General features: G+C 37.4%; 1 protein-coding gene across 1 annotated transcript in view; it reads right to left on the bottom strand.

Annotated features, from left to right (window-relative positions):
- LOC309686509 (receptor-type tyrosine-protein phosphatase mu-like) overlaps nt 1-23,165 on the bottom strand; it is a gene marked incomplete at both ends in the record, with an annotated part of 70,435 nt that extends 47,270 nt beyond the window's left edge. The window contains 3 exons of the mRNA XM_082499217.1: nt 13,242-13,535; nt 22,309-22,483; nt 23,064-23,165. Of these exons, the coding sequence (XP_082355343.1) occupies nt 13,242-13,535; nt 22,309-22,483; nt 23,064-23,165 (571 nt within the window). The remainder of the gene's footprint in view (nt 1-13,241; nt 13,536-22,308; nt 22,484-23,063) is intronic.
- Nucleotides 23,166-24,091: the final 926 nt, after the last annotated feature.

Below are 24,091 nucleotides of genomic sequence, written 5' to 3' on the forward strand. Positions count from 1 at the left end.
CCATTTATGTACAATCTAAGAACTTCATAAAAATTTGCTCCAATCAATTACTCGGCTGTACTAGATATGCCCATTTTTGATCAAGGTACTAAGCTATCCCCTATGAAGAAATAATTAAATGTTTATGAGGATCTGTGATGTACTCATGTTCACAGAATTCTCTGAGGGTTACCTTTTTCTTCTTCATGCATCTTTAAGACACTGCAAAGGCAGAATACTGTGTTGCCCTGCCATTTCAGCATTTCAACTTGTCAAATCAACTGATACTAGACTAGAATTGTTACAGAAGACTTCTAGGGCCATGCCACTTAAAACTTCTCAATAACAGAAGACAGCTCAAAGCTTTTCATTTTAAGGAAAATACTGAGCCACTGGAGAACTGTGCATCTACAAAGCTCCAAATGCAGAATAAAACCTTAAGATCTTATCTAATTGCAATTCATATTGTTCTACCAATCAAGGCATAAACCAGTTTGCAAAGATTAAAACCTGTGGTCTGAACAAAAAAGAAAGAGACATACAAACCGGCCTCAGCAACTTGCAGGAAGCAGCTACTGCAAAGCATGAAAATGAATGCAGAACAGTACCTTTCTGACAGATTTTAAGTTATTAACACTGACTGCTTTCATAAGCAATGCTCCATAAGTCAAAAGACTAGCAGTATAGTGGTAGCACACACAGAAGTAAATTATCACTTTGAATTTTAGTAGACAGTCTCTGAAAATCATCGTTATGAAAATAACCCATTTTCAAGTCAGTTGTTTCAGGAACTCAGTACAATATTGTACAATAACTGCTTAGCAGAGATTGTGTCACTGTAACACAGAATGAAATAAATTAGCATTGGAAGATTCACGCCAAACTACTCTATGATGTTAATAGAGCAGAAATAGATTCACTGTTTTAACAGATTCATAGGTAAGCTGAAAGGCATTTTTACTTAGTAAACAGTCCAACTTTTCTCTGTATGCAAAAATCATATTTTGAGATCAATGGCATATACACTTTGTTTAAATAATGAACAGATAATATAGTAAGAGGATTCAGTGTACAATGTGTCTAATTAACAGTGATAACAAAAGCACACAAAATACTTCTGTATATATGGAGCTTGAGTGAGTTTAGGGAAGAAGCATCACCCATCTGTTAGTTAATTGAGAGTGATTCTGATCTTTGCAGTTGCCTTTGAAAATCTGGTGCCAAAACTTTTAAAAATACTAATCTTTGCCGGAGCTCCCTTTGAAAGATTATGTAGAAATGAATAGGGTAGCCTCATAATGTTTTTATTCATTTCCTTTGAGACCCCAGTATTGGAAAGCAAAGACTCCATCTCAGTCAGTAACTGGAAAGTTTGAAAATCAGAGTATGTTATCACTTTTTGTAGTAGAAACAACTCTGTTCAGGATTAAAGAGAACCTTGATAAGATGGGCTCATAAAGATCCCACTTCTTGATGAACAGTCCTAGATATAGACCGAGACTTAATAAAGAGAAAAACAGACTGAGAAGCCCTTTCTGCATAATATTACTCTGAATTACTGCAAGACTTGATTCAATCCTGAGAATTTTTCACCTCCTTTTACAATAATTGAAATAAATAATGAAAGAATTTTTCGTTTCTTTTTAGAACAACTAACAATGCAATGCTGTTTGTCAGTGAAAGGTTTCTTGACAAAAGAAATGCTTTCATTGATTACCCTGAATTATAAATTATAGTTCTCTAATTCTTCCTCTTATAAATGAATACTCTTCACAATCTAGCCTTACATGTCAGACAAAAAAGATGAAACTTTTATAATGGAAATTTAATTACAGTACAATTTTTGCCAGTTGTCATTCCAAAGTCATCTATAATTATGCTCAGGTCATTAAAAGTTGTTTTTTTTTTTTTCTCATTTACTTGGCCAAACATGCCAGTTACACATCAGGTCATCCTCTCAAATTCAATTCTGTACAACAGCAATTAAGTAAATTATTGAATATTTTCTGGTGGGTTTTTTTTTAAGCTAATTGCAAACAAAACATCTGCAGAAACAGTCAAAACAAAGAGCAACTGACAGACAATTTGTTTTTTGTTTCCAAAGAACATAAATTTTTAGAAATGAAAAGGCACTTCTGTATGTCAAGAGTAAACACTTATTATTGCCTTTTTGCTTTACATGCATTTTCCCATACATATAATAAGTCCACTACAAACATCATTTTCTACTGCAAAATTTCTGGACCAAAACACCTTCAGAGAGTTTTTGGAAAGTTATGAATCATGAATTAATGGATAAAACTGAACTCTCCCTTTAGCAAAAGAAAACCCTCTTTTCTCCTTACCAGGAACTGGATCAAGCTTAACAGAATGTATAAGCATGAACTAAATGCACAGATAGTTTTTAATATATTTAAAATAATAAAACGGATGCTCAAAGAATGGTATATATTGAAAGACAGTTAAATGCAGACATCAGAAGCACAAACTTGAAAACACAATCGGTAAAAGTATTTTAGATGGTTTGTCGTATTTCTCACTCTAAAAAAGACCATCCTATGGATGAAAGAACATGAGTACTGAAATGCAAGAGCCCTAAATCATTAACTTCACTGGCAGTCTTATTTGAATCTCCATTTTATTCTTTTAATACAGTACTTCACGATAATGCTATGCGAAGCGTCTCCCAGTTTGATTTCTTATTTTCTTTTCGATATTTAATGCTTGCTCAATGTCTTCACAGTTAAATGTTTTATTTTCTTTGGGCCAGAATCCACCTAGCCGTGTAGGCACAGAGCAGCAAAAAAGAACCTAGAGCAGCTTTCCTCCCTCAAACGTTTGTTGCCTATGAGTCTGGAAGAATCTCAGTTCCACAGGGATGCCCTTCCCTGCCTAAGCAACACACTCAGCGGTAATTACACGGATTACCAAACAAAACTATTCTTTTAAATCAACAGAAATGGAGGTATAGTACTCTTTGAACTGTCTCAACTTTATTTTTTCTGTAGTTGTAAACAGAAACGTGATGCAGACTTGCTGACCAGAAGAGATCCTTGGACAGCGTTACCTGTTTACAGTACTGCAGGAACCTAGCGCCCTGAAGAGAGAGAGAGAAATGTTTTTCCTCCAAAGTCAGGATATTTCTTCATTGGGACCTGCCCTGATTTCAGGTCTCAAACTAGACACCTAGTTTGTAGTCTAGACTATAAAGTTTTAATTGTATTTTATGGCAAAAGTAGTACCAGAAAAGCCAGAACTCGCAGCACCAGCTCTTCTTACAAGGAACCTTCAGGAGGTTGGACTGGATTCCGCATACTGTTGTATTCTACATTTGGAAACCAAAGAGCTTTGCAAAGCCAAAATGCCTCCCAAGCATTGAGAAAAAATGGAACCACCTGAGTGGTGTCATTGTTCGTTTCCCTTTGAAGTGAGGCAGAATTAATGCACCATTCATTCTGCAAACCTTTGATTTTACTTTTTGGTAAGCAATTTTTCTAAAAAAAGAAAACTAAAAGGTTCAAAACTTAAGTATCTCACTGTTTCTACATAATACCTGGATGTTTCATGCTTCACAGATGCTCCAATAGAATTGTGTGGTTATGTGTTTTTGCAACCGGCCAAAGCTGCTGAGCAAGACAGCACACGGTCCAACAGACTCAAACAAAAGGGTGAGCCTTAAAATAATAGAAGAGGAGCATGCCTGTCTGTTCATCCATTTCCATCTCTCAATACCCTTTAAAACCGTTGACAAATTTCATGCAAATAACTTGTTTCAAATTTAAACGAATTTTACACAGTCCTCCCAGAATTTAATTCCAGAAGATGAGACAGAGCCAAACTAGTGCCCTCATTCAGAAGGCTCAGGGCAGACAAGCAGAAGACTAACATCAAATACTCCATTTGACAGCAGATTCCTGGTTAATTGGGCGCTGCCCCTTGCCTTGCAGGTCTGTCATAAGGGAAAATGGGATTACCATCCTAAGGTGGAAATATTTCGTGGACAAGTTTTTCAGAAATTAGGCTTCCATTGTTTATGGGACATCTTATTTTCCTGGCTCCTAAAACAGATGGCTCAGAAGTTCACTCAACCATTTTTCTTAATTACAAAACCTGTTCTTTAGACCCTAAACCTCCTTTGGTCATAGGGGCGATACATTCATACGTATATATGAAGGAGAAAGAGAACTGGATTGGTGGAGATACGTGTGTATGTATATACACACATCCACACTCTCAGGCACACATGATTAGTTATTCTTTTAGACATACATTGAAGAAGTAAATATACTTTGGCTAATTCAAATGTATAAAAGATTTTGCTTTGGTTTTGGATTAAACCTTCCCCATTGACTAAGTCAGAGGAAAAGCCATCCTTTCCCATCTCATTTGCTAATGTTTTTGCCAAAGGATCAGCATTATTAAAAATGAAGTGAAGTTTGCTTATAACTGGAAGGCTGTATGGCATAACTTGGGTGTGAAAATTGGAATAACTGATGTGAAAACTGCCCTCAGAAGAGGGAGAAAGTGCTCAGCAGAAAGTTGTTAAGGATAAATTCAAGGTACCTGTGGAACTTCACAGGGAAGGCATCTATACCCAAAGCATTCCTTGTCCTGTATTTCTAATTGCTTTTAATAATAGAGTACCAATGCATTCATTTAAATCTGCAGTGAGAACACCTTTGAAAAGAGAGATCCAAAGCATCCATGGAACAGTTCATGTTCAATTTGTTCAGAACAGAGTAATACTAAGGAATGCCCTATCAATATTTTTCACAAGTATACCTAATTTACCACTTCTGTTGAAGGTGCCTATATACCAGTCTTTTGTTTATAACCAGTACACTCCCAACTTGCTGGGTTTTTTCACTCAATACCGAGAAATTCTTTCTGAATTAAAGTCGGATAAAATCATTTTTTAAGAGTGGGGTTTTTGAGCTTTTCCTACAATTAATAAGAGACCGCAAAAAAAAAAAAATAATCTGAAGATGGAGACATGTCATAGGAGAAATCATATTATCTACTTTTTCTCAAGGGTCATTATGTTTTCTTCACATTCCCTTTACCTGGTAGATGTGAAATTAATAATTTTGCCCCTCGGGTTTGCTATAAGATGGTGAAGGTTCATTTGTCTCAAAGAGCAGGTTAATTTCTTCATCCGCAAATGTTTTGAAATGGAAATCTAATAATGTGAAGAACTAAGTCCCCATTTATATGCCTGCTTTTCACGCAACCAAAGACAGTCTTACCTGGCAGTTTCTTTTACAAACACTCAGTTTCCATCTCTATTTAAATCCAGCTATAATTGTCAGCAAGAATCGTAAATGTTTCTCCTTGTTATAATGGGGAGCTTCTCAAAACAAACTGATCTGACAGTCAGGTTTCATACTATGTATCCTTATCACCACTCGAATCTGTCTATGTTCCTTCTACACTCCAGCATACGTGCCAGAAAGAAGGCCAAGAGACCTAGATCTTTGTAGGAGTTTTCCTGTCCTCTTCCTGCCCTTCCCATCAGGTGTTGGGGAGAAAAAATGAGACCTCCGGATGCTGTAACTAAGCAAAAAATATGTATTTAGGGACTTAGGAAGACACAAAAGTGCACGGACTAGTAATTTCTACATAACACCAGCTCGCTTGGTGGCTGATGTTAGGAAAGATGTTTGCGTGCACAAGCAAAGATTCACTGAACGGAGAACCGAGCTGCAACTTCCCCTGCAAAAGAAAGACGCACTTGGGATGAAAGGGCAGATTCCCTGATAATATTTTATTTTCTAAAAGAAAATGTTTATTTTTCCCTATCATTGGCAACCAAAAATCTGAAAAATTATGTGGTGGAATTCAAACTTTTGTTTATGATAAAGAGTCCTTCCATCACATTGTACCTCGCTATTCAAACAGCCCCAGGGAAGGACAGGAATACGGTGGAAAGATCATGATACATCCCTGCTTGTGAAAGCAGAGTCCAGCAGAATTTAATGGACACCATGGTTACAGCTCCTCTTCCCAGAGTTTGACAGAAGCTTATAAACACAGAATGGTTGAGGTAGGAATGGTCCAGTCCATCTGGTCCGACCACCCCCTATCCAACCCTTGCTCAACCAGGGCCAACTAGAGCACACTGCTCAGTACCATGTCCAGACAGCTTTTGAATATCTCCACTGCTCTCACCTCACCTACCAAACCTTTTCATCACAGAGGGCTATCAGGTTCATCAAGCATGACTTCCCCTTTGTGTATCCATGCTGACTTCTCCTGATGACATTTTTGTCCTTTGTGTGCCTGGAAATGGGTTCCAAAATTGGTTGTTCCATCACCGTCCCAGGGATTATGGTGAGACTGACTGGCCTGTAGTTCCCTGGGTATTCCTTCTTGTCCTTGAAGATAGGAATAGCATTTGTTGCAGCTGCATTTGCTGCTGTTTACTGCATTTTTCTGCTTTCATGGACTTAAAGGATTCCCAGAGGGGAATTTTAGACTGAGAGACAAAGAAGAGGAGAATTGGATTGAAAGACATTTTCTATGGGAGGAATTTGGAATATTTTCCTTTTTTCTTTACCCAAAATCTCCAGTTACACAAGGGAAGGCTGTTCTGTAAGACAGCATCAGAGAAATCAGCTCAGTAAGGAACAACCTGGGTGCTTATTTCCAGGAAAGTGGCTGCCAAGGAAGAATTTTCATGTAGTAGTCACAGCCAGACATCATTTGTGTTTTCAGTAGTGCCCTTTCCAAGAAGATACTTTTTTTTTGTTTCCTAATCAGATGTAAGTGACAACTGACATAGACATGGACATACATCCCATTAGGTAATAATTTATTGGAATTCTACTAAAATCTATTAGCTTACCTTCTGCACATCCAAAAGCTGTGATCACCTGCTACACTGCAGAAAATCCAACATGAGTTTTTACCCTTATGAGAAAGTGGACCTTATATGGGAATGATCTCCGTATCAGAAAGGCATTAGGAGAAAGGATCATACAGTTGGTAGTCTTCATTTCAAATTTCTATTAAAATTGTAACTTACTTTCACAATAAAACCATACATAAAAGGTAAGTTCACTGTGGACTTCCTGTTCTGATAAATCAACACAACTTCCTACTAAAGTTTACTACAGCTTCAGGTTTGGAATGGTGACTTTAGAAATACCATTGAACTTTCCCATGGAAGATAAAACGGTGCAATATCTGCAACCCTCCTCCTCAGGGTTCAACCCTCCTTCCTCAGGGTTCCTCATGTCTGTGATCTGAGGTCTAGCTCTGATACAACACAACTGCACAACCTTTGTTCGAACTTCTGAGAAAATTGCCAAGTTCTGAGAAAGAGCTGTAGAAAAGACCCTGCAGTACAGCTTCAAGTTGACATTTTCTTATGATCACAAAACTAAGCGATGTTAAGGCTTCGTTATATGCCTGAAAAAGCCTAAACCTGTTCCCAGGCAGTCCCCCAAATTATAGCAACAAGAAGGAAGAACTTAATTCCCAGTGACACAAAGATCCTTCCTCTTTTCTTGAGACAAAAAGGTCAAAAGATCCAAAGAAGCCTTCAAGGACAGAGAAAGGCAGCCACCATTTCAACCGAGAGATGTCCTTAGGAAGGAACTCATCCTTTGTAATAGTGATATAGAATGGGGAAGGGCATGGAAATAAGCAGTAAGTACCCCTGAGATTCAAGACAGGCTAAGGCATGAACATTGACAAAGGGAGAGGCTAACTACAGAATTAATGACAATGAAGATGGGAGGGTGGACAACGGGGAAGACCAACTGCAAAGATGATTTGAGTATTCAGAATCTCATACATTAGGGGCTGCAGACTGTCCATCTTGTAGGACCTGGCAAGTGCATCATGTCATGGGGCAGGAGGAAAGTGGTGGCATAGAGTACTATCTGGAATACCTGAGCACGTTGAATTTGCATGCAGGGTTCAAGACAGTTGGTAGCCCATATCACCTGCCTGAAGATACTTTTGTCTGTTGCAACCTGATGCAGTTAGACAGTGTATGAGAGCAAAGTACTGTATAATTTGTAGGGACTGTTTGAAATGCGGAGATGGGAAAGACAAAGAGTTTTATACTTTGGCTTTGGATCAGGCTACAATTTTCAACAGAGAACATATGTTGCCTATGTGAACACTGTATTTCCATACTATAGGCCTTATATGCGTATAAGTTATGCATCCCCTTTAGCAATGAAAAGGAGAAAATGGGGAACTTGGGTAACATTCCCAAGTAAAAATGGGGTTGTTGCTCTGATCCACATCTGATCATTTTCAGGATCTGGCAACAGGAGATAAGGTCTTAACTGATCAGAGAGAAGAGGATGCTCATTGCATCGGTGAGCATTTTGGCACATGTAGATTTTTTTCACAATGCCAGTGGCCAGCATAGAACTAGTGAAGTAATTTTGACACCTTGGAAAATTACCCAGCTGAAGCCAAAGCAGTGAGCAAAATTAATAAAATTAAAAAGAATAAACTTTAAGAGTGGGGATTTAAAGAGTTCCTCTATTCTGTTCTTCCAGATTGTAACAAGCCTTCCTTCTAGGGGTAACAGTTTACAACTAACCTGCAGCAGTGATTCAAGAGCTCAATTGTAATGGGAGTAATGGCTTTCCTCCTGACAAGCTCAGGTGATGGGGTAGAAGAGACAGCAAAATGAACTATGTTAATTAAAATGTTCCTGATACTTCCTTGTATGAGGAATGTGTGAACTCTCTGCCTGGAAAATTATTGGTTAAATTGACAGTGATTGTTTTTGCAGGTACTCCAGGGCATTAATTGTGTCTTACCACAGAGAAGTACAGTTCTGACTGTTAAAAAAAACCCACAACTTGGGGATAGTCCATCAGAAGTTTTTTTCATGGCAGTCTTTTTATTTATTTTTTAATTTCTTAAACTCCAATAGAATTTTCTGGTTATGGAAAGGAAAAGAAGGTAATTTTCTAGGATTATTCCAAATGTCACAGTCAAAAAAGAAACATGATGAGAAAAAGGCAACGATTTTCCCTAGAAGGCCTTAAAAATCCCCTCCCTTAGCAGGACAGAGGATTTTGTTTTACTTTTTCTTCCTAAGGTAGCTGGCTTTAAGCTACATCTGTGTCATGGTTTCAGCTGGGATGGAGTTAACTTTCTTGCTAACAGTTGGTTTAAATCACAACAATCTGTTCATCAGCAGATTTAAGAAACAACGTTGTTTAGAAATAACGTTTTATAATAGAGAGGCCATAGCAAAAAAATTTTGCAGTAGCTCACTTAGCAGTTCCAGATTGTCCAGGAGACTTTTAACCTGGGCACTGTCTCACCATCAGAGTGCAGGGACACATACTGGATCGAGATTTGTATCATGCAATGCACATCAAAGACAAAACAAGCTGCAAAGCACTGAAATAAATAATTCCACCCACAGAAATATTGATATGGATAAGAGGAAACTAGAAAATATAGTCTACCTTATTAATCCTTCAACATTCCTACTTAGATTTTACTATGGACAGTTCCACCGGTTTTGGGTCAGATTTAGATAACATTTGATTTTGGACTTTTTCAGGCACCAGAGGATTCTCAATCTACTTCAGTAAGGGATAACAGGGGTTTTTTATAACTATCGACCCTCAGATCCTCAGACTTATTATATCCCATATGGCAGAGCCACTGTTGGTTCTGTGCTTACGTACAAGGTTTCTTTGATCCAAATACTTGTGCAGCTATTTAGCTGCTAGTAATGGTGGGGTGAGCGAGGTCTCTATAGCAGTGGTTGGCATTGCGAGCCTGACACGGAGCGAATAGTCTTATTTCTCAGATAACGGTGTCTGAAGCATGAAGGATTCTGATATCCTGCCCCTAAATAACTCTAATTGTGGGTGACTACTCTGGAATTCTTATTTTACAACTGTACCAGAGTGAAAACGTACATCAGAGTAATTTGACATATACTGTATAATGGAAGTGTTCTGTCATGTATCTCCTGATGAATTTTCTTCCCGTCTCCCTCCACCTCCCTTTGAATGGCAGCACTATTCCAGGTTCCTAACACCGTATGAGACAGCTGTGAGAAGAGGGAGCTTTGAACACAGCAACTGGTGTCAAATTCCAGAGAACCTGAGAAGGCCTCGATTTCAGACCTCAAAATGAGAAAACGCCTTTTTTCTAAGTCTGAGTCAAATGTGGTTCACAATGGCCAAAATCTACTAAATCCCTCTTTCAAACCTGCACTCCACGTTCTAGGTTAAATCTAATGCAGACCTGAATGTAATTCCTTGGCCTTCCTGAACACTACACTGAAAGAGGACTTACATTTATCTTGCATATATTTCATCAAAAGGAACCAAAGCACTTTAGAAAGTATGTAACTGCTCCACTGAGGGTGATGCAGCTGAGTCTGGAGAGATTTTTTTCTTTGCATTCTAATTATAGACGCTTTTATTTACTAAAGTTACAGATAGGACTTGTCTATTAGCAGCCTCTGAAATCTTACTTCGCTAAAATGAAAACATATTTCAAATGCTTTGGAGAACTATTAAGATTATTGAATGTCTAGCATACTGCTTCAAGTCTCCGAGTGGTTCACTAGACCCCTAGGGAACAGGCAAGCAGCATACAATTATCACTGTAATTAAAAAGGTGCAATGACTCTTCTCTTAAAGACTCTTGGTTTATTAATTCTACGGTATGCTTTGGAGACTGGCATTATTTTACTCCTACCCAGCTTAATTATACCGTCATTAGTTTATCAGCATCTCTTTTTAAGCCCTTGGGCCAGTTATTAGCATGTCACTTGCTAACAGTTAACCAATAACCACTACACCTTCAAAGCAGGATCTTCTGCTATAAAAAACCCAATTTGTAGAGACAGATTTAATATCATCATTCAATTTAAATTTTTCAGCCATCACTTTCTGCTTTTAATTTAAGAGGGTTACTGTTTAGCTTAATGAAAACACAAATAATGTTGATGTATTACAAGATGTTACCAGGTAATAAAATACTTCCAGTGCATAGCGGTTTATGAGACTGAATGCACGTTTTAATACTCAACAGCATATACCACTGAACAGACCAGAAAGCAGTTCTTAAATATAACCAAAATTCTGGATTTCTCTCCCTACTGGGTCTGGCTGGGATGGAGTTAATTTCCTTCTTAGCAGCCTGTATGGTGCTCAGTTTTGGATTTGTGACTAGAACAAGGTTGATAACACACCAGTCTTTTGAACTTTGCTGAGCAGTGCTTGCACAGCCTCAAGGCTTTCTCTTTTTCCCACTCTGCGCCCCCAGCAAGTAGACTGGAGGTGGACAAAAGGCACAGTGGGGGACACGGTAGGGACAGCTAACTCCACCTGACCAAAGGGATATTCCATACTATATGATGGCACTGTCAGCAATCAAAGCTCAAGGAAAGGAGGAGGAAGGAGGGAAGTTCACTGTTACGGTATTTGTCTTCTCAAGTAACCGTTATGTGTGCTGAGGCGCTGCTTCCCAGGACGTGGCTCAACATCTGCCCGCCGATGTGAAATAGTGAACAAATTTCTTATTTCGTTTGACGTGTGAGCGCAGCTTTTGCTTCACCTATTAAACTGTCTTCTCAACCCATGAGACTTCTTGCCTTCCTTCTATCTTCTCCCTGTCCCGTGGCAGAGGTGACTGAGTAACGGCTGTGTAGGTACTTTGCTGCTGGCTGGTGTCAACTCACCACACTCTCGAACCCTTTAGTACACACAGGCTCACTTACACAGCACCCAATGTTACCTTATCATATAGACAGATGATCAAACTATGAGAAAAAATGTTTTAATTTTAAAATAACTGAAGTACTTGCGTATTACATACATACTTACTTTGTCTAGACAGATAATTTTACGTTATTATGAAAGGCACAGTGACCCAGAAACCCTCCTGAAGGGAACTGTAATTAATTTTTATACCTCACTTTTGACTAAGCTGAAGTTATCTTAGTCTAGTAAAGAAAATCTTAGAAATACTAAATACTTAACTATTACTATAACGTCACTGTACCGCTTTTTGATATTTTTCATTAAATACTTCTTTCCAGTAATGAGAGGAAGAAACAAACCATAAAGAATGCCAAAGAGTTAGTACTTGTATAAGCTTGCATATTCAAAACATAACACTGGGATTCTGACAGCAACTATATTTCATTCTATGTTTGACATCACACCAATCAGGTCAACTGAAATGCCATTTAGCCACTGACAGGTGGCCAGGTGACTTTACAAAAAGTAGCTTTACTTTCATATGCAATGGAAATACATAATTATTGCTGTTGAAATATGTATTTTCTCCTATTAAAAAGACAAATAACATCAAGCCATTCTTTAAAAGATTCGGATCGATAAGCTAATACCGTTTGCTTAGAGCCATTTCCTCTAGGTACACTTCTGCCTATCTTTTACCAACTTTACAGCAGCAGAAAGAATATTTGAAATATTGGGGGAAAATACTAATGACAAAAAAAAAATCCAGGTCACAATATGCTCTTTTATTTCCTGAGCAGCTGAATCCCAAATTAATATCACTGCCACTCTTCCTGAAAATAACTGTACAATTGCTTTTGTATAATAGGTCTAATTTGTATCTTTTTACAGTCAGAGGTCAGCACTATTAATTATAACATCCAAAACAGGAGCCAAGACTGCTACACAGCACCACAAATCACACTATCTCATTTAATGAAAAGACACGTTATCAGCCACCCAAGAAAGCAGTCCTTTGCTAAACCTCATCCACTAATTGAGACTTAACAGTGCATACTTTTGCTGTTACACAGCACTGTTTCTACTTTATCCACAATATACCCAAGACTGAAAAAAAAAAAACAAACCCAAAAAAGAAACTTCATGCAAAATAAATAAAATTCTTATCAAGCTTGGGATAGTAGCCAAAAAAAAAAAAAAAAAGAAAAGGATGAACTAACCTGACAACCATACACTGGCAAGAGAGGGGTGTAATGAAATGGAGAGGGCTCAGTGCATACCAGATAGTAAAAAACTGTTTATTTTATACAGCACTCCACACTGACCACATTAAGGCATGCAAAGGTATGATTTCATCTACACTCTACAGTGGCACTGAAGGTTGGTTTCAAGGTCATCGTAGCTGGAAAATGCTAATAGCTTATACTTAAAAGCGTTCAGTCTTAATTCCTGCAACCTGCTGGTTTAAAGTAGACAGTTGAAACTGCTAGTGAAATAACTTACGTTTTCAACCCTAGAAAGACGCTTATAATTTTCCGATTACTTTTGAGTACTCACCAGCGCATTTTGTTCTTGTTCTGAGAGCTGGGCCAGGAGATCCGGTTCCTCCTTCACCGGGTCTTGTAAGCAATACACTGATTTCATATTCTGTGTCAGGATCCAGGTGCCCAATCTTATAGCTTGTGGAGTCCACAGGTTGTATGTCATACCAGCTTCCACTTGAAGTTCGATACTCAACTTCCCTTTGAATAATGGGTCCATCCCCATTGATGGAATTGGCATTCAACTGTATCCACAGGTAAGTTGCACCAACTGAAGACAGCTGGGGTGGAGCAATGGGAACTGGTGGCTCTGAAGCACAATAAGTTACAAAGAGCAGCAATCAGTATACTGTCATTTTTTCTGCTTCTACAACATTCAAACAAACAATGGGGTTTGGACTATATTAGAGCTAAATCTTGAATAAAAAATGGATATGAAGAAATCATCACTACAGATTAACTTATTGCCAATAAACTGCAAAATGCAAACTTTTGCTTATGCTTTTGGAGATTTTTAACATGAAGTTTTTGTTTTATACCATGTAACTTCAAACTGGGCGCAACTGCAATTCTATTCACTAGACATTACATGGCAACTTTTATCATCCAATTTAAAAAGAAAGATGACCTCAGGTTTTCTTATCAAAATACAGTTCTTACCGGATGTAAATATAAATCTTACTCAAAACTAACATTTAAAAGCTAAAATTGATATTGTAGTCTATTCGTAGACATAGCCAGAACAGTGATTTCTGCCTGAAAACAAAATGAATTTTTTATTCATTATTTCTCACAGACTGTACTACTCAGCTTTCATATTTTCAGACTTCCATGTAAGCAGAATAAATAGAGTATTTTTTCAAGTCCTATATCCTGGTTGAAAAGAAAGAGCTTCTAAATGAGAGTGGGGGGAATTCTTGAGCCTTTACTATGACTCTATTTCATGTAATGGCTTATTTTCACTACCTACCTCATGGAAACAGTACTTTGTCTCACAGAGTGAGCATGTGTGTGTTCTCCTAATAGTTTGCATTCTAAAGATTTTAAAAGTGAGAAAAAATTTAAAATCATTTGTATTTATCACGTGAGTGGACATCTCATTTTAAATTAGACTGTAAAGAAAAATTGCAGACATTGTCTCTTTTTAAAGGTAAATAACAAATTCATTTTTTTCCTACTGATTAACTAGAAAATTACTCTGTTTCCTGCATAAAATTCACCTTCCCATTAGTTAAATATATTCATGTAGAATGAAACCAGGCCACTGTAATAAGGCAGTGTTTGATCCAATATTCTTAATATATCTATCAGCAAACACTGCCACCTTCTTAAGGCTTCACAGAATACATAATGAACATAGAACATCTGTCTTCCCTAAGCTGTAGATTCAGATTTATCCTCTTCTGCTAACCATTTTCCAACGTGTTGAGATATAGGTAGGCAAACAGAAAAGAAGTTGAATTTATATATTTCATGATTTTCTCAAGGACTTCAAAGTCAGAGTTAGAGCAAAGAACATAAAAGAATGAAGCACAAGGGAGAAAGGAACTCTGAAAATAAGTATGAATCTTTCCTGAGAAATAGCAGAATTGCTATTTTAACAAATGCGTAATTATCCTACATTATGCTACCTTTTTTCATTTAGAGAAAGAGTAGTCAACTCACAGACCACTAAGTACATTGAAGATTAGCTATGCCTCAGATAGACAGTGTTTCTAATTAGCACTGTACACTTGTACATAAGCTTCAATCTGTGCAATCTGTTAGTAATTGCTGAAATATGACACCAGAAAACAGCAAACATAAGCACTGGCATTATATATTTTCATCTTAACAAAACCAATTGATTACTATCATGCAGAACATGATACAGTAGGCAACAATCCAGAATGTCTCCAAAGATGTCTGCTCGTTATTACTGATTGCAATAGACATAAAAATAGCTTATTATATTGGGGTAGATTCCAGTATATAAAGAAAAGAATATTGTTTACATTTTCAAATCACCGGGGAAAGCACTGTTTTCTGTATTGCTACATGTCAGTAGCAATATATGGCAAACTGATGTCATCTTTCTGTTAGACACATACTGCAGTTTTATTGAAATTATTGTTCCTGTAGTATATAAACTATGGCTTCACAGCGGTAGCATGTCTGGAAACAGTTCTGACTTGACTCAAAATGATTTAGCATCAATTTAAATCATTAGGCTGTTTTGTGAACCAAGACACGAAATGGAACTTTTATAGAGCATCCTAAGGCATTTACTTAGCCATGCTGAAAGAACAGTTAATTACTTTCAAGTTTCAAATGCTACCAAAGGCTGTTGAAGTGCCATTCAAAATGCGAACTCAGGAGTTAGGTCACTAAGGTTAGTGGTTACACCAATTCATTCCAAGTATTACAAGTACTTGAAATAGACAGTATTTTATTGTCTTTTTATCCCTCGGGGCATATTTTTCATTCCTTTGTGACCAAAGTGCAAAAGGTTAATGCAAGCTGCATGATTTCAGCAAAGCCTGCATATATTGCAGTTTAATACTAGTAACGTAGTTGAATACTAAAAGTAGTCGTCTTACCAGAGATCGAGGTTACATAAAATGAACCTTTCATTACAAATATGATGCTCATTATTAAGTGACTGGTTAAAAACATGAGACCAGGAGTTAAGCAGACACTTTAATGCAAACAGTGTACTACCAAATATAAGGAGCCGATTTCATGACTAAGGTATGAAAGCTGTTCTTCTTACTTATTCATTTATTCCTCCTTTAGGCAAAATGATTTAAATTCTTTAGGATACTGAGGAGTTTGAATCACTTAATCAGGTAAGTGCCAGACTGCAGCACCGTCTTTCACTAAAAGCAGTTTTACTGGTGGCCACTGGGGTAGTCTCACATAAATACCATGCAAATGATTTTCCGATTAATACCTTTATGAAAATGGTACCATAGACCTGTGATAAAATCTGTGTACTATTCAAGTAAGGAATTTCAACTGATTGCAGCAACAAGTTTGTAGCAGTGGCTATTTAGTATGAGATGGTTTAGCTTAAAGAGGAGTTCTTCCTTGTAGATCTCTCTTGAAACAGAAGTAAAGCTATTCAGCACTGTGAAACCCTTTAGAGATAGGCTTTTAAAATAGCATGTTAACTCAAAAAAAGAAGGTAAGGTTATCCATCATTTCGAATTTAATGCTTTTTGGACAGACAGCTGACCTCTTCTTGAATTTTGTGACAAATGGCGATGGGCATAAATCCCAATGGAAAGAAAATAGTGACCACCTTACAAACCCAGAGGTCTGCAGATGACAGAAAGCTTTAGGCAGATGCTCTAATGTCACCCTAGGTAAATGGATCATTTACAGTAAATATGAGAAAAAGACAAAGCCTTTACGAGGAGTCCCCTTTCTCTTATGCAGACAGTAAAAAAAAATTTAGCCATACATGCACATGAACCATTTATTCTTATGTGCTCCTATATTAACTGGAAACATACATGAAATGGCAACTCCTTCATTTACACTGCTTTGTGTTATAAAAGATACAGAATTTCCAAACATTTTCTACAAGACCATAACATCTTTATGTTTTGCAGTTCTTTTAAAATTTAAATAGGGAGGGGAAAGGATTCACACAGATATGCCAGTGAAGTTAATATAAATCTCTGAGATTTAAGTGAGTTATAGAACACAAAAAAATAGACATTTCTTCTCTGTTGCTCAGAACAGCTAACTTGAAAAATGAAACAACCTATTTTAATAGTAACAATAACATTTTTTGATTTTTCTTTTGAGGTGAGAGACTGAGAGAATGGAGCCATGCTACATTTGTGGAGGAATAAGGAAGAAATGTTTATCCTTCGAGCTTATTTTATTTTAATTAAATAGTAACTGTTAGAAAGACAATGCCACGATAGTCCCACGTGATACTGTTCAGCACATCATGAGTAGGTGAAGTGATAAAAGTAAGGTATCAACAATCTCTCATGCTATATCCACATTAATAATGTCTTAATTATTACAAAACTAATCAAATCATTGTAATTTTATAGTCTTGAAATGAACTAAACAGCTTTAAGAATTTTTTCTTCCATTTTCTTCTTGTTTTTTTATACATACATATATATTATTGTGCTCCTTTTCTGAGCATGCAAATGATTCTATCTCTTTGGAAACAATGGAGAGCAGTGCCATTTTGCAGCCTTTAATCGTGGATAAAGGCCAACAAATACCCCCACTGTTAACAAAAGCCACAGTAACGATTTTGAAACACCACAGTTCCTCATGCAGTATTTCTTTCAAATCAGTCTTTAAACAATTCCTGCCAGAGCATTTAATTATTTAATTAATCAATAACTCTAAACAGTATGATGCCTAACACGTGAGCTAATTTTACACTATTCCTTTACTGAGACCGTTTAGGATGAAAACTTGACCTGACCCAATACCTTAATGTTCTCAAACTGACTTGTAAATTCATCATTTCAAAACACCTCCCAGTTTGCCATACCTTTCGGTCCCAATGCTAACAGCCTCATCCGAGTACGCAGCTACTTGCTCTTGTACCCCTCGCTATCCACATCATGCCTCTCACTATCTCACCCTCAGTGTACAAGGGCTCAGCGAGACGGAGGGCTGTATACTAAAAGCACAGGAATGGCAAGCTCACAGCTTTCAATTCCAGTCCATCCCAGAGGAGCTCAGACCAGTACCCGCATTTAAACTCTGTTCCCTGTATCTAGAATTTGGGGGGAATTTGAGAGTTTAACTTAGAGAAGTCTCTCCATTGTACATATCAGAACAGGGGGCTTGGTGGGTTTTCTCCAGTAGCTTGCAAATTGGCTATACTTGAAAACAGATTTTCACAGGAACTGAAAAACAGTATTCTTGACATAACTATTACCTTCCTGCTTCAAAGCCCGGAGCCTTCAGCACTTTCCTGTGGGAGGTTTGCTAAGATGGCTGAACTATCTCAACTGTTTTGGCTGGAGGTCTTCTCAAAACCTTCAGGCTGAGGCCCACACCCACACTAGAAAATATCAGCCTGAAGTCAGTTTGCCCAAATATGAGCATCCGAAAGCAGGACTTCATGATAGGAATTTTCAGGCAACCATAAAAATAAGTCCTAATACCACCACTACCTGTAAAAAAGGGTATAGACAGACTGATGGATCCAGCATGAAAGGCTAGTTGGCAGAGAGAGAAAACACACGTTAAGTATTTGTATATACTTAATGTATGAGAACAACCGATACAACAGATAAGCAATCTTTAATATTTTCTTACTGTGTCTTGATCTCAAAATGATTTTGCCCTCAAAATAAAAATAATTTTTTTGCTATAGAGGTCCCAAAGAGGTTTGGTTCTGTTCCCGGTCTTAAATCTTCCATTTGGAAAGATGCAGACGTTTAAGCTGCCAGCATTACAGATGGTTACCTTTCTATGCCCATGCTTAAAAACTCAACAAAACTCCTTTTAACCAATCTGACACCTAGGTTTACCTTGTTTGAACTCAATAAGCAGTCTGAACTCTGTAATAATCTGATGTCTGCTCAGACAGGCTCATTCTGTTCGTTTAAATCTAATCTGTGCTGGATCTGCCCACTATTAGAAAAATTTAACCTGGGGACTGTATGTAGAAGTCTAATTTACTTCACCAAATACATTTAATCAATTCCACCCTACTATTTCCCTTTTACTCAATGTTTGATTACTTTTATGTCACCTATTAGATCCGAACTGCTGTTTTTTACAATAAGTGGGTGATCTGACAAGGCCAATTTCATGTCTCCCATTAGATAAAGTGACATTTCAATCCAATTCTCTGACAAACTTAGATGAGGATACTGTGTAGTTTGAGCACGCACAATGACAAGGCACTTGTCTGTTCAGCCATTCCTATCAGAACAAACAATTGAGTAAATTGAAAATCTCCCCTTCAGGATTTATTTAAATAGAGCAATCAATACTTTATTTCACCGTTCTCTAAAAGGCATATAAGATAACACAAATAAGTATTAAAAAAAAAACCTTTTTTTCCTTCTTGTTCAAGACCAGACTAATTGTCCTCTGACAGGCTTTTTACTTATTATCTAGACAATATTCATGTTTACAGTTCTTTAATAAGATAACATTGGATTAACTGACAGCTCTTTAATTGCCCCCTCCCTCCCCCCCGATTAAACCTTGCTATAAACGTATTTCCTCAGGTAAAAAAAAAAAAAAGAGAAAAAAAAAAAAGGAGAAAAAAAAAAGGGGGGAACATTTGGCAGTTTCTTTCATATTTCTCATGTTCAAGATTTGATTCCTATGGCTTTGTGAGTTCAGGTTTGGTTTGCAGCACCTGGCACCAGTGGCCTTTCCACTGACTTCAAAAGTTCTGGCACCCGGTCTCCAGTGCCACACAACATCACGCCACAGCAGCCCTACAAACCTTAAAGAGGTTTACATAAGAAAGTAACTGGAATCTACTTAGCGTAAATTCCTATTTAGTGAAACTATATCTACAATAAGTGGAATGAATGTTGTACAGCCTGTAATCCACTCTACTGTGCAAGTGTCCCCTCTTAAAACCAAAGATATTTTGAAAAAATTCCAACTCCCGTGCAGGATTTACTTATTTGCAAATTGAGTTACAAGTTCAGTAACCAGAATGAAACAGAGGACGATAAATGTGAAGAACTGACTCTCTAACTTACAAATGCTAGGTTTGACTCTCCTGTCATCCTAGCAATGTAATTCCAGGGAAATTCCTCCTAAGTCAGCTTAGTTATACCAGCGTAAATGAGAAGAGAATTAAAGAGTCATTGTTTCCAACAAAGAATGGGGAGTAATTACACCACTGTTTCTACACATACTATTATTAACCCATCAGTAATGCGCAAGTATACTAAGCATTACATGCAATATGGGTAAATGTACATTTTTTTCACGATTTATCGAGGGTAATGTATTAAAAAAAAGATATAGCTGCACTGAAATCAATCCATTATCTCTGGATTCTGCTAACTAACATTGCAGAAAAGCCGCTGAAAAAATTAGGAAATACAATTTCTTAATTATATGCCATCAATAAGAAAGCATATTAACTAATTAGCCCCTAATGCTGCTATTTCAGTATAGTCATCTAAGGTTTTACAGCACAATGTTTAAAACAGGTCTTTTTAGGTCAGAAGGAATGACCTGCAGGTGGTCTCATAAAAGCTCCAATACAGGCAACGGGGATTACCATAATTACTTTGCCACTCTACAAGTAGTTAATGGGATTAGACCCGAAGGCTATACACTTGCTCACAGTGCCCAGTGCAAATTTTCTGAAAGAATCTGGGTAAGCACAAATGCTTTAATGGTACGCTTCCTAATTTCATCTACTGCACCGCAAAAGGATCACTAATAAATTAAAAAACCCTAAATCAAAGAAATTGAAAAAAATCTAACTTCTTTGGCTTTCTGTACCTCCTGTCACTGATGCAGTCAATCTTCCATCTGTCTCCTTCAGGCAGTCTCTGTTCTTCCTTGTTTCCACTGATGTTAGGTCTAAAAGATGCTTCATCGTTCCTGCTGAGGTTCATACTCCACCCTTTCTTGCTCTCTTTGCTGACTACCATACTTTTCCATTTTTGGCAACTCCTTTTATTTTCTTTTCATGCTGTCTTTGCTTGGACTCAAATAACCTTATTTTTTCAACCATGCCTTATAATTATATTCTCATCCCACCTTCTCTATTTGTTTCTTTCTTCATCTGCCCATTCAAATAGCTCATCTAAGTTTTCACACTACAATTTGTTTTGTCATGTTATCTTCATACACTGGTTACTCACAACCTCCTCCTCCTCATCTTGTCCTGCATCTCTCCATTTTCTCTAAAACACATCCACTAAACCCATATTTTTACTTTTGGAAAATGGTTCCTTCTTCTTCACAGCTCTCTTGCATCTTCTACTGGTAACCTTTTATTCCCCAGTCTAACCCGTAGCCCAACTTTACTCCTTTTCAATCAATCCCTGCTCATCTCACAAACACTGTGCTAAACACATCACCTCTCCATTATTCCACTTATAGGAATCCCTTATAGGTTTATAAATATACAAAATAATTAGAGTTAGGAGAAAGAAAAGAGTAAATCCCAGATCAACTAGTAACAAAGCCCCTTATCCAGTCTGCTGTCTGCAACCAGAACTGTACAAACTCTTATACTGCAAGAGGTACTGATTTTTTAATTAGATGACTAAGTCATAAGAAATGTTAATTTATATCTTAACCCAAAAGATAAAGCCTAGAGCAGAGTGACAAGAAGGTGCTGCACAAAAATTAGTTTCTTGCTCCTGTTACTTCTTAGCTTATAAGTTTCATTAATTCTGTTAGAACAGCAATAATGATATCATCTGTGATAATCCAAATGCTACGCCCAAAAGAAAAAAAGTCCTATCCAACGAAGGATACCACACTTTAGGTGCTATAGAATCTGGTTTTGTCCCTGAAAGAACAAAAATAAAATTCTGTTCCTCCAAAATACTAGTATAAAAGTAAGAAGCAATCAAAATGCAATTTAAACATAAAAATGTTAAAAAATTGTTTTAGCGCAGCTTTCTTTAATAATGGTGGACATACCTGTATGCATTCTATTTACATTTAAATGTTTCCTGCTGTTTTTAAAAACATCCCTCCATATGTTGGAATACATGTATTTTATGTGTTCATTTTAATGTAAATCTTTCATATTTTGCAGTAAATATATTTTTAGAATGTAATTTCCCTAAAGGAGGTAAATAGCCAGTATTATGTTCATACCTTAAAAAATATCTTGTAAATATACTCTTAAAGACATATAGTTCTAAACAGTGCATTTTGGGGAATTATTTAAAACAACAATCAACAAGTAACTAGTTAATTAGCCCTGGCTTCTTCTGTCATTCTCTCGTTACAGCTGGATAGACTCTTAAGATTTACATAAACACAGTCTATTTATTGAACCTCTTATCGACTTTAACAGGTTATGGGCGACGTTCTTACTGAATTAGCAATTGCAGGTCCTAATTCCATATACTGAGCATGCAAATACTGATTTTTTTATTGTGAAATACCTTTGACTATCAGTTCTGCATAGTTTGATACGCCAACTCCTCCTTCTGTCCGAATCATGCAGCGATAGTTGCCAGCATCCCGCTTCGTGGCATTTACCACACTAAAAAGAGCTACAAATCGGCGAAAGTTGAACACTTTTATGTCCTTCAAAGGTGCATCCCTTACATAAATACCCTAGGCAAAGAAACAAAAATAAAGAATATTGTTAGTCAGATTTAAAAAAAAAAAAATACTGAAAACCAATTTTATTTCTCTCAAGTTCCCAAAGCGAGGAGGCAAGATAAAAGCAGAAATCTGTATGTCACTTTTACAGATGTTTACGCTATGTGAGACTTTACTGCCTTCCCATGTGAGTTAAACCATTCATCATCAGTAGGTGACCACTCATCTGGAACAGCTGCTTTCAACTCTTGATAGATTAACTAATAGAAAGATTTAAGAGCAATGTAACATGTACTTGCTTGGCTTGCTTTACACCAATATTTAAAGTTACCTCTTTTAAAGAAACATGAAACCCAGCATACGCAGTCCCCGCTTTTTCTTCCCCTCCACATGTGCTACGTGGCATATGCATCTTGCACAGCTTGCACAGAAATGTTAGAGGATGGTTCTCATATAGCACCTACACACGGGTTATCAGCGACTCAGGTGGAAGAGACTCGGCACAGCTTTACCAGGCAAATGACTGACGAGGCGGAAGCTGTCTCCATCACCTACTTCCTCAGCGCGATACTGGGAACTTGGCAGTTTCTACCTCAGTGCAGTGTCTCGCCCTCAATTCAACATATTGCATGCAGAGCAGACGGAAACGAGCTATGTACCAGCCGAAGAGCACAAGGCCCAGTATAAGTCTCATGCTACCGGTCTGTTCCCTCATGTGATCCGGTGCATGGCTGGAGAAGGAAAAAAGCAAGGGTAGCAGACAGAAGAGGGCGGAGACGACATCTTGCCGGGTCCTCTGACACCAAGAGGAGGGGAGAGAGACTTGGCTCTCAGATCCTCATCGGAACTTGTGCTCCATGTGCCCATGAAATAGGATATGTGCACTAAGAACATTCAAAAACCCTCAGAAAATGTATAATCATTGAATTACTAGAGCTGGCTGAAAAAAAAAAAAAAACATATACAAAATCTAGTGACAACATTTACTCAAACAAGAAACATGCAATTTTCACAGAAACACATGCATTTCAACAAACGGAAGGCTATGGCTATTATCAAAACATCAAAAGAAACTACAGAACCCCAACAAGCACCTCCCAAAAGACGCTCTCTCCAGGAAGGCATATGCACAGTCTGATGCCACGTAATGATACTGGTTATTTTGAGTAGGTTTTTCTGACTTCAGGAGCTTCAAGCAGGGCAAGGGTCCTGCACTACCGAGATTCTATCAACCACCAACACATCTAGTGACATCTGTTTTTCTGCCTTAGAGTTTGTAGTTTGTGTAGCAGAATTTAAGACCTATGCAGGAGCTACCGACCTCAGTTTGTTATGGCCTTTACTTGCAACCATACGGAAAGCACCCTTAGAATACCAGTTGTAACCAGAGTTTCAAATACCAGCCTAATAAAATTAAACTCATCCATAAACCACAAACCCAAGTCAAAGTTAATCATTCCATCAGTGCCAAAGAAGCAGTATAATTAATCATAAAACGTTTGCAAGATGCCCAAAAATGAATGTACTATCATGCCTTAAATATTACTCAGTCTTAAATTATTACTTGAGAATTATTCAGACAATTGCCAGCTCCTTAAAATTCTTAGAATCCTGAGCTGC

This window comes from Vanellus vanellus (assembly GCF_965231255.1).
Source record: "Vanellus vanellus genome assembly, chromosome: 2".
Taxonomy (NCBI): Eukaryota; Metazoa; Chordata; class Aves; order Charadriiformes; family Charadriidae; genus Vanellus; species Vanellus vanellus.